General features: G+C 38.4%; 2 protein-coding genes across 2 annotated transcripts; both read left to right on the forward strand.

The window, feature by feature from the left end:
- The first annotated feature begins 561 nt into the window (after positions 1 to 561).
- LOC104223464 (glycine cleavage system H protein 2, mitochondrial) lies at positions 562 to 4266 on the forward strand. The gene is made up of 3 exons (XM_009774914.2): positions 562 to 908; positions 2594 to 2853; positions 3827 to 4266. The coding sequence occupies exons 1-3, from the start codon at positions 833 to 835 to the stop codon at positions 3953 to 3955; spliced, it is 465 nt and encodes a 154-aa protein (XP_009773216.1). The 5' UTR covers positions 562 to 832; the 3' UTR covers positions 3956 to 4266.
- Positions 4267 to 7175: 2909 nt separating this feature from the next.
- LOC138885005 (uncharacterized) lies at positions 7176 to 10704 on the forward strand. Its single transcript, XM_070165888.1, has 5 exons — positions 7176 to 8051; positions 8224 to 8287; positions 8455 to 8943; positions 9134 to 10289; positions 10461 to 10704. Exons 1-5 carry the CDS (start codon positions 7176 to 7178, stop codon positions 10702 to 10704), a joined length of 2829 nt encoding a protein of 942 aa, XP_070021989.1.
- The last annotated feature ends 327 nt before the right edge of the window (positions 10705 to 11031 follow it).

An 11031-nucleotide genomic window follows, 5' to 3' on the forward strand; every position in this document is an offset into this window, starting at 1 on the left:
AAATTTACTAGTATTATAGCTTGTCTGGCCAAGTTTATTTTTGGCCAAAAATGTTTTTTTTTTTTGTCAAAAGTATTTTTGGCGAAAAATTAAGGTGTTTGGCCAAGCTTTTGGAAGGAAAAAAAAAAGTGTTTTTGAGGAGAAGTAGAAGCAGTTTTTGAGAAGCAGAAAAAGGTAGCTTCTCTCCCAAAACACTTTTTTGAGAAGCACTTTTGAGAAAAATACACTTAGAAGCAGTTTTTTAAAGCTTGGTCAAACATTAATTGCTGCTCAGAAGTGTTTTTCAAACTAATTAGGCAAACACAAACTGCTTCTCACCGAAAGTACTTTTGAGAAAAGTACTTTTGAAAAAATCATTTCTCAAAATAAGCTAATTTTTGCAACTTGGCCAAACGGGCTCTTAAATAGCATCAGGGATATTTTTATAATTGGCTATACTGCTGACACCTAGGTCGGCTGTTTTAAAAGCGGCCTAATGTTAAATAGTGTCGGGACTATTTTGTAATATCCTTTTATACTAGTTGAGCCGCTACTAAAAAGGTAAAAATAAAGCTAGGAAACAGGACATCTTCAATGAGGCCCTCCTCATGGAATCACAATCGGCTGCCAAGAAATGTTACAAGTGACGAGGCTACAAAGCACACCTCACTAACTTGTGCTGAATGAGTTTGTTGACAACTCGACCCTCCAGCCACCACCTTTGTCTTCCCTATTTTTATTATTGCTTCCACTTTCCTTCAATTCAATACACTATTTATTTTCCACTTGAAAAGCTATTTCCCTAATACATTACGCGTTTGCCACAGCTCTATATTGAACTGGAAGAAAAAAAATGGCAACAAAGTTGTGGGCTTCAAGAGCTGCTTCATATCTCAGGATCTCAACAATCCACAGAGCTTTTGCCACTGGTAATATGCTTATGGAGTTATGTTTTTGTTTCTGTGATCACCCATTTGTCTTTTTCTTTAATGTTTTAATGCTTGTTTTTTAATTGGCTTTGAGTTGTGTGAATCTTGTTCATGTATTTTTTGTAAAAGAATCTGCTTGATCTGTCATTTTCCTGATTAAAGATCCGATTTTTGGAAGTGGGTTGTGAATTTTATGTGGTTCCTTAGATCAGCAGAAGGGTTTTGGGTTGTTGAGGGATTTGTACTTCATTACTTAATTTTGCACTATGTCACCTTCTGTGTTCTGTAGTGTATCAGGTAGGGTATTGTTTGTGTTCTTTTTCTTTTTTGGTAAGTATGGGATTGTGTATTTGTCAGTTTGTTTACAAATGTTGATTGAGAATGATATTTTTGTTGTTTGCTCATTGAATCTGTCCCTTAGATGCATCTGGAATTTACTATGATGGAGACTTGATAATGACCTGTGAATTTGTTTGTGTCTGATATCTTCAGTCTGATGTTGGATTGGAAGATGGTAATGCAATGAAATTTTCAGGACTAGTGTTCTTATTTTAATGGTACAACTCTAAATTTATGGACAGCTTTTAAATTTATAGTAACTATATTAGCTACCATTTCCGTAAAATGTATCCATTTTTCCACTTATTTTTCTTTTTCTTTTTATTTGCATTAATGTATTTCAAATATAAAAAGTTATGATGATGTTTAATCTGCTGAACATAGTTGTTATCCTTTTTCCTTCAAGTGCCAACCTCTCTAGTAACTGGTTGTAAATTCTGCAGTTTCTGTAAGGAATTCAGGAATGGTAGTTGTGCATAATTTTCGGTAACTATGTGAAATTCTCTAGTTCAGATGTCTCTTTTTTCTCTGTCGAGTCTGTCCTCTATATTTGCACGGCAAAACTGAAGGCATCTTACGAGTGCAGTACGGCTTTTGAATATTAGTATATAGAGAACGTGCTAAATTCCTAATTAGGTGTACTGCTTAGTGGACTATCAGGATAGAGTTCGCAGGCTTAGTCTTTCGTTATATGACAAATGTAACACATCTTAAAGTTAGTTCCCCATATTACCTTGATTTGGTTACGTTTGATCCTTATAGATGCAAGTTGTAGGGAACCTAGTTCATACTCTACAGTATCCTTCATTCCCTGAACATCAGAAATAAAAGACATCCAGGAAAATGAATTTAATAATAGCGTATTCCTATTGCTTTCTGTTGACATAGTTGTTCTGTTCAAATTAAGTTGGGCACAAAAATGTTCGTTAATTGATTTATATTTTTGATAAATTGGGCAGAAATTATTTATACAGTAAAAAATCTCAAGGGATTGTTTCCTCGTGCAGCATATGTTTTTGTGTTAAATTTTGTATACACAATTTTTGAGTGAATTTTTTTCCTATCGTGATACTTTTAGTTCATTTTGACTTCCATGTTGTGTCTGAATCCAATGAATAATTGCCTGGACATGTGAGTAAAAGGAACAATTTTGGACTGAACCATAGATGGTTGAAGATTTGACCCCTAAAAAAGGGCTCCCATTTGAATAATGTAGCAACAACCTATGGCTATGCAACTGATCAAAAAAGAAAAACTAACAAACAAACACAATTGACGGCTACGCAGATGCATATCACTAAAACTCTCTCTAATATAACAATGGTTTGTGTTCAAATTCTTTGCAGTGGCCAAGGATTTAAAGTATGCAGAGTCTCATGAATGGGTTAAAGTTGACGGTAGTTCTGCAACAATTGGCATCACTGATCATGCTCAGGATCATTTAGGTGATGTTGTCTATGTTGAATTACCTGAAGTTGGGGCTTCTGTAAATCAGTTTGACAGTTTTGGTGCTGTTGAAAGTGTCAAGGCCACCAGCGATATCAATTCTCCTGTTTCAGGGAAGGTGGTGGAAGTTAATGAGAAGCTCGACTCCTCTCCTGCTCTGGTGAGTTATTCCCCCAAGGAAAACATTTCCCTCATACCAAACACACCCGTAGTGTATATGTTTTTGCTATCTGCATGTATGTGATCATCTCTGTCATGCATTCCCCCTCATGCATATAGTGTTGGGCTAGTAGGAGAAGAAGATGGGCTTGCTTGTGTGTACGTCAATACTGCGTTGCAAGCTTTCTTAGCTGTTTGACTTATGTCGTGTGCAAATGATCTCTTTTTTTCCTTCTAGTTGGTTCTTTTCCAAGAATTTCTTGAGTTGATTGTAAGTTGGGAATGTAAAGGGTCCAAAATGAGTGAATGGATAGTGAAGATTCACATGACCTGACTCCAACTAGTTTGGGATTGAGACATAGTAGTTGTTGTACCCAGGTACTACTGTCATAAAAATTTAAGAGCTAATTTGTTAGCCTGCAGAGACTAACTAATAGGTCCGAGCTCTATGAACTTATCAAATGTATTATTAAGTCAATATGTTATCATCTTAATCAAACATGTATGCCATGATATGTGTAATACTTTACCCAAAAAGAAGATGACATATGAATCTTCTACTTCGTCAAATATTTCTGCTTTGCAGCACCAAGTGTTCTATTTTGTACCTCTTTGGAGTTAATAATGAATGATACTTAGCAGTGGGCTTACAGGTTTATATTTTGGTAAATACTCCAACTCTGTAGTCTTTGCAACTTCATATAATCAGACCACTGTTTCTTAGAGAATATGTTGCTCACTAGAATCTGCTCTCATCAATACTTTTCCACTTCTCTCAACATATCATAAAGATATTGATGTTTGTAGCTCAACTCTATGATGCATATCCTCCACAAGACTTGTATGTGGACCTTTTACTGAATTCAATTATCAAGCGTTCTTTATTTTAGTTCCAGCTCTATGATACTGCTTTACGTTTCATCTTGACTTGTTCCTATATGGTATGTGATCAAATTTGCAATGTGTGTATTAAGATCAATGGGAGCCCATATCAAGAAGGATGGATTATAAAGGTGGAGATGAACAACCCCGACGAGCTCAAATCGTTGATGGACCCTGACAAGTATTCCAGTTTCTGTGATGAAGAAGACGCGAAACACTGATTGAAACCTCACAAAGTTGAGCAAGAACACACTTTCCTGCAGGATTTTCCGTAGCGCATAAATAGGCGTTATTCCTAAGCTCCAGAAACTGGAGAGTTATAGTAGTGCTATTTGGTCTTTGATACATCTATTACCATTGCAGTGCTCTCTTTCTTTACAAATAATTCAGTGCTTTGAATATTGAATGTCATCTAGGTCAAATTCTAGATTTTTTTCCTCTTCTGGCATTGCATTTAGCTTTTTCTAATTTTGGGTGATGAATTGATGTATTAAACTCATAAAGTAAATGTCAACCTATTTTCACCCTTTCATCTGTTTTGCTCAACTGATTCACTCTTTACCTTTTCCAACAGCAACTTCTTCAACCTATAGAAGTGGATGAGTTTTTACTTTATATCTATAACTCAAAATTAGTTAGCCGACCAAATTGAAATCGAGAAAGGAGTTCTTTTTAAGGAAAAATTAATGTGGTAAATGGTTTTCTCGTTATGCCAGTACTTTTGAAAAAAGATGGTGCTTTTATCAATGTTTCTTAACACCTCGTGAAAAATTTTATTTTGTGTATCACACCACTGACACTAGTTGTGTGAGACTTTTTTTTGTCTTACAACTGTGTGGTCCTAGAATTTTGTGGACCCAGATATGTAAGATATGAGTCCACAAATATGTGAGATAAAAAGAGACTTCAAACAACTAATGTCAGTTGTTGTGTGAGGCATAAAATAAAACGCCTCCTCTATACTTTGGGGGGGGGGGGGAAGGGGGTTTATTTCAAAACACCTCCTCTGTACTGGTTTTACTGATTCAGTTCTCCTAGAATCAACTCTTCTTCTAATTTCAATTTCCTTTTTTGGAATGGCAAAAGGTATGTAAGAAGTAGAAAGGGAAGGTGGAAAAAGTTTTTAGTGGAACTGGAACCTTATTAATAATGCAAGTATAGTTGCAACGACCTGGACCAAAAAAAAAAAAAAAAGAAGAAGAAGAAGAATAAGAAGCTCTAATGTTGGGAGTTGAGATTTCTTTAGATTTTTCATATAAAATACTTTTTGAAAAATAGTAGGACCAGAAAAAACAAAACAAAACAAAACAAACCACATAATTAGTAAAATCTTGCTAGTGGGGTTTGAGGAGGGTAGAGTGTATGCAGATTTTACCCTTACCCCGGAAGGGTAGAAGGCTGTTTACGGGAGACTCTCGGTTCAACAGAAAAAATAATAATATCATAAAAGAAACAAAAGAAAAGGTCTGTAATAACAAAAGCAGCCAGAAAAATAATACAGCATCATAAGAGACAACAAATAAGTAAAAGGGCAATAACACGCTACTATGCAAAACAACAAAATAGTGTGAACACAACATAGACCGCTAATAGACCTAGAAAAAACTCTATCACACTACCCGGCACAAAAGGGAAAAACGCTCGACTACCCAAGCCTACAACCCTAATGCTCGACCTCCACACGTTCCTATCAAGAGCCATGTCCTCTGAAGTCGCGTCATGTCCTGCATGATCACCTCGCCCCAGTAATTCTTAGGCCGCCCTCTACCTCTTCTCGTACCTGCCAAAGCCAACCACTCGCACCTACTAACCGGGGCATCTATGGTTTTCCTGCGCATGTGCCCGAACCATCTAAGTCTCGCTTCCCGCATCTTGTCGTCCACGGGAGCAACACCTACCCTCTCCCGAATATCTTTATTCCTTATCTTATCCAGTCTAGTATGCCCGCGCCATCTCAACATCCTCATTTCGGATACTTTCATCTTCTGGATATGAAAATTCTTGACTAGCCAACACTCAGCCCCATCCAACATGGCCGGTCTAAATTCAATCACAAGTGTTTTAATCTGTAATAGAAGTATAATTTAAGATTATAAAAAATTAAATTCTATATTTAGCGGGTCTTGAAACTTTTATCGGTTTGAGGAGTGTTACAATCTTCCCTCCTTAAAAACATTTGTCCTCGAATGTTGCTAGGGCCTTATTCTTAAGCTTACAATCATTCCTTAGGTCCTTGAACCTCTTAAGTTTTCTTAGCACTACCCACTCTTCCAAGGGACTCAAAATTTTGGCTAACTCCCTAAATTTTCAAAAATTTCGGCAGAGATCCCTTTGTAAATTGGACTATCCAAAAAAATATCCCGGTCACAAATACCACAACCACATCAACAACAACCAAATATACCATAACAGGCAATTCATAGGCACCATACGCAGCTCATAAATTAATTACACACACTCTGGCAAGGAGGTACCACAATAACTAACAAGAATCTAAACCACAACACTTTAGCAAAAGTAAATCACTTTAATGAATTAAATATACTATGGCATAAACTAAATTACTACAACAACTAAGTATAATCTAGGAAGGACAAAAACACTTGCTAACTTGTATTTAATAAATGAAATATAAATGTCAAACCAAACTTAGGTTCACATACCTTTTTTCTCAAATAAATATGGATATTTCTTTCTCATATCTTCCTCGACCTCCCACGTAGCCTCTTTTGAATCATGATTACTCCACAAAACTTTTACCGATGCTAAATCTTTTGTTCTCAACTTTCTTACTTGCCTATCGAGAATTTTTATAGGTACCTCTTCATAAGTCAAGCCTTCTTTAATTTCTATGGTATCGACAGGTATTATATGTGACTCATCATAAATGTACTTTCTAAGCATAGAGTCATAGACATAGTCGTTGGGTTAAGGTTCAGATATTTTTGATAATAACTTAGCAGTAATTCAGTAGTTACTACGAATAAAGTTTTGGAGTTGATTTACTTAAATAATTAAATTAATCAAAAGTATTTGGTTAGAGTATTGCCTTGTTGCATATAAAGTTTGAAATTATAATAGATTTGATAAGCAGAGATGGTTTGCTCGGTCATGTTTAGTGATCCAGTGTCGGTCCCGGCTTGTTCAGAAAATGGGTCGTGACAAACTTGGTATCAGAGCCTCAGATTTATGGAGTCCTAAGGGTCTATGAAGCCGTTTAGTAGAGTCTTGTTTATGTGTATGAAGCGCGTCATACTTATAAACATGAGGCTACAAGCATTTAGGAAAAGTCTCATTTTTTTCATACTTTAGATCGTGCAGTAAAGCCTACCTCTAAGAAATTATCTAATGTATTATTTTCTCCAAAACTCGCAGAAATGGCTCGTATTCGCAACTCTGACACCGACACTCAAGATGCTGCTCAAGAAACTATTGCTCATTATGGCTCAAGGCAGAACTAAAAAGGCTCCAACTCCGAAAAAGAAAGGTCAATCCACAAATGGTGTTCAACTACCCCGGGTTGAACATGAAGAAGGGGTGGAGCATGATGATCCAGTACCTCAAGATCCAGTGTCGCCCCCAACAATAGCTCCGGCTCAGGCAACTATATCTCCCGAGGTGGGTCAGATGTTTAATGCTGTCAACAGTGCTATGGAGATGTTTAAAGCCTTTATGGCCAACCAAAACGAAATAAGAGATGAGATTCCACCTCAATCAAATAGACAGAACAATTCTGAGTCCCCAAGTGTGAATGAATTTTTGAAGTTGTATCCTCTAGTGTTCCATGGTTCTATAGTTGATGAAGATTTAATGTTGTGGCTGGAGGGTGTCAAGAAAGCCCTCCGAGTGATGAAAGCATTTGATGATGGAGTTGTGGAGCTGGCTGCTTACCAACTTAGAGATGTGGCTGGCGCTTGGTTTGAGATGTGGGAAAAGGAAAGAGATGAAGATGATGGTCCGCCTATTTGGGAAGAATTTGAAGAGGCCTTCATGGCTAACTTTATCCCAGAAGAGGATAGGGAAGCTAAGACTACAGAGTTCGAACAGCTCAAGCAAGGGAATAAAAGTGCGCAAGAGTACTACATGGAATTCATAAGGTTAGCTAAGCATGCTCCTCACATGGTTAAGACAGAAAAAACAAAGATTCGCAGGTTTGTTGGCGGTTTAGCTTACCGCATTAAGGATACGACATCAGCTGCAATGGTAGGGATGCTAGCCTTCTCCTCTATTGTGGGATTTGCCAAGCACTTAGAAAAAGACAGACATCAAAGGAGAGAAGAAAAAGAGCATAACAAGAAAGCCCCTGACAGCGGGCAGGTTTAATGGTACATCCAGCGGAGGTGGAAAGGATTCCTCTAATAAGGAGTCATTAGCACCAGCTCAGTCTAGTCATTAGTTAGGTGGTGGGTTTTCCTTCAGACGTACTCAGAGTTATGGAAATCAGTCTCGCTAGAATCAGAATTTTAGGACGTTATCCTCACATATCCAGAGTAATGCTGAGCAACATTCACACCAACAAGGTCTTTGTGGAACATGTAAGCGGCAACATTCAGGTCAGTGCAAGCTCGAGTTTCATGGTTGCTATCATTGTGGAGACATTGGTCATATAAAAACCAACTAAGCAAAGTTGCGACGTAATTTCAGTGGTGGATCAACTCGTCCTTCTAGTTACTCAGCTACTGCAGTTGCACCACCTCAGGCTCGTGGTTCTCATAATCAGACCGGGCATGGGGCAGGCAGAGGTGCAAACGAGTTACTCAGGGAGGGGGACAACCCCGTTTGTTTGCTACACTTGATCGTCAGAGTGCAGAGGCATCTCCAGAAGTTATTACAGGTATATTTTTAGTCCTCTCACATAATGCTTACGCCATAATGGATCCAGGTTCAACGTTTTCATATATGACTCCATACTTTGCAATTAACCTCGAACTAGAACTTGAACAACTTAGTGAGCCATTCCTAGTATGTACCCCAGTTGGCGAGTCGGTGAAAGTCACCAGAGTCTATAGAGGTTGTATAGTTTCAGTCCAAGGTCACAACACCAAAGCCGATCTCATAGAGTTAGAAATGGTGGATTTCGATGTGATCATGGGTATGGATTGGTTATCTTCCTGCTATGCCATGTTAGATTGTCATGCCAAGATAGTCAGGTTCCAATTTCCAAATGAAGAAGTCTTAGAGTGGAAGGGTAGTTCAGCATCGCTTGTAGGTAAGTTTATGTCTTACCTTAAAGCACAACGAATGATCGGTAAGGGGTGTATCTCCTATTTGGCTCACAACATTAATCCAGAATCAGAACCACCAGCTCTTCAGTCTGTGCCAGTTGTTAGAGAATTTAGATGACCTTCCCGGACTTCCTTCTAAAATAATCATAGACTTTGGCATTGATCTCATGTCAGGCACTCAGCCCATATCTATACTTCCTTATAGGATAGCTCCAACAGAACTTGATAAGTTGAGAGAACAACTGAAAGACCTCTTTGACAAGGGCTTCATCAGGCCGAGTGTTTCACTGTGGGGTGCCCCGGTCCTGTTTGTCAAGAAGAAAGATGTGTCTCTCAGAATGTGCGTCGACTATCGGCAGTTGAATAAAGTTACCATTAAGAACAAGTACCCACTATCAAGAATTGATGATTTATTTGATCAACTTCAGGGTACAAAGTACTTTTCAAAAATAGACTTGAGGTCGGGGTACCATCAGTTGAGAATCAGGGAAGAAGATATATCTAAAACAACCTTTCGAACTCGTTACGGGCACTATGAATTTCTAGTGATATCTTTCGGGTTGACAAATGCTCCAGCTGCATTCATGGACATCATGAATAGAGTTTTCAAGCCATTCTTGGATACTTTTATTATTGAGTTTATAGACGATATTTTGGTGTACTCTAAGAGCAACGAAGATCATGCAGAACACCTCAAAATAGCCTTGCAGACCTTGAAGGAGAATGAGTTTTATGCCAAGTTTTCAAAATGTAAGTTCTGGTTGCAGTCAGTGGCATTCTTAGGCCACGTGGTATCTAGTGAAGGAATAAAAGCAGACCCTCAGAAGACAAAAGCAGTCAAGAACTGGCCTAGGCCGACAACGCCAACCGAAATCAGGAGTTTCTTGGGGTTAGCTGGCTACTATAGAAGGTTTGTAGAGGGGTTTTCCTCACTTGCAGCTCCATTAACTAAGTTGACTCAGAAAGTAGTTAAGTTCCAGCGGTCAGACGCTTGTGAGCCGAGTTTTCAAGAGTTAAAGAAGAGGTTGACCACTGCACCTGTATTAACCTTGCCAACAGGTTCGGGTGGGTTCACAGTGTATTGTGATGCCTCTAGAGTTGGTCTCGGTTGTGTTCTTATGCAAAATGAAAAAGTTATTGCTTATGCTTCCAGGCAGTTAAAGAATCATGAAAACAACTATCCCACACACGACTTGGAGCTTGCAGCAATGGTGTTTGCATTAAAGATATGGCGACACTACCTTTATGGCGAGCATTCTGAAGTGCTTACAGATCACAAAAGCCTCAAATACATTTTCAAGCAAAAGGAATTAAATTTGAGACAGAAAAGGTGGCTCGAGCTATTGAAAGATTATGACATCAATATCCTTTATCACCCGGGCAAAGCTAATGTGGTAGCAGATGCACTTAGTAGGAAGTCAATGGGTGTCTTGGCCCATCTTGCAGTACAAAGGTGATCTTTGGGTCGAGAAATTCAAAAACTGGCAAATGATGGAATTAGATTGGATGAGACTGAAAAAGGAGGTATAAATGCTTATGCCTTAGCACAATCCTCCCTTGTTGCACATGTTAAGGCTAAGCAAGACGAAGATCCGTACTTAGTGAAATTAAAGGAAGGAGTCAGAAACAAAGAAATCACTGCTTTCACTTTAGGAAGTGACAGAGTTTTAAAGTTGAATGATCGGTTATGTGTGCCTAATGTAGATGGTCTTAGGAAGGCCATAATGGAGGAAGCTCACAATTAGAGGTACTCTATCCACCCAGGTGCTACCAAAATCTATCTAGATTTGAAAGAGTTGTATTAGTGGAAAGGCATGAAGAAACAAGTAGCAGATCATGTGGCTAAATGTTTAAATTGCCAGCAAGTCAAAGCCGAGCATCAAAGGCCTGGTGGCCTAGCTCAAGATATAGAGATACCACAGTAGAAGTGGGAGATGATTAATATGGATTTCATAGTAGGTCTACCTCGCATGTACCGTAACATGATTCAATTTGGGTTATTGTAGACCGATTGACAAAGTCCGCACATTTCCTACCAGTAAAGACGACGGATTCCGTAGAGCAGTATGTGC

This window comes from Nicotiana sylvestris, chromosome 2 (assembly GCF_000393655.2).
Source record: "Nicotiana sylvestris chromosome 2, ASM39365v2, whole genome shotgun sequence".
NCBI lineage: Eukaryota > Viridiplantae > Streptophyta > Magnoliopsida > Solanales > Solanaceae > Nicotiana > Nicotiana sylvestris.

What these genes read in the sequence shown, in the direction of transcription:
- LOC104223464 (XM_009774914.2), top strand. Translation starts at nt 833, where the DNA reads ATGGCAACAAAGTTGTGGGCTTCAAGAGCTGCTTCATATCTCAGGATC. An exon ending in CCACAGAGCTTTTGCCACTG is followed by an intron (nt 909 to 2,593) that starts GTAATATGCTTA and finishes AATTCTTTGCAG; the next exon opens with TGGCCAAGGATTTAAAGTAT. An exon ending in TCGACTCCTCTCCTGCTCTG is followed by an intron (nt 2,854 to 3,826) that starts GTGAGTTATTCC and finishes GTGTGTATTAAG; the next exon opens with ATCAATGGGAGCCCATATCA.
- LOC138885005 (XM_070165888.1), top strand. Translation starts at nt 7,176, where the DNA reads ATGGCTCAAGGCAGAACTAAAAAGGCTCCAACTCCGAAAAAGAAAGGT. An exon ending in ATGTAAGCGGCAACATTCAG is followed by an intron (nt 8,288 to 8,454) that starts GTCAGTGCAAGC and finishes TCTCATAATCAG; the next exon opens with ACCGGGCATGGGGCAGGCAG. An exon ending in TTAAATTTGAGACAGAAAAG is followed by an intron (nt 10,290 to 10,460) that starts GTGGCTCGAGCT and finishes TGATGGAATTAG; the next exon opens with ATTGGATGAGACTGAAAAAG.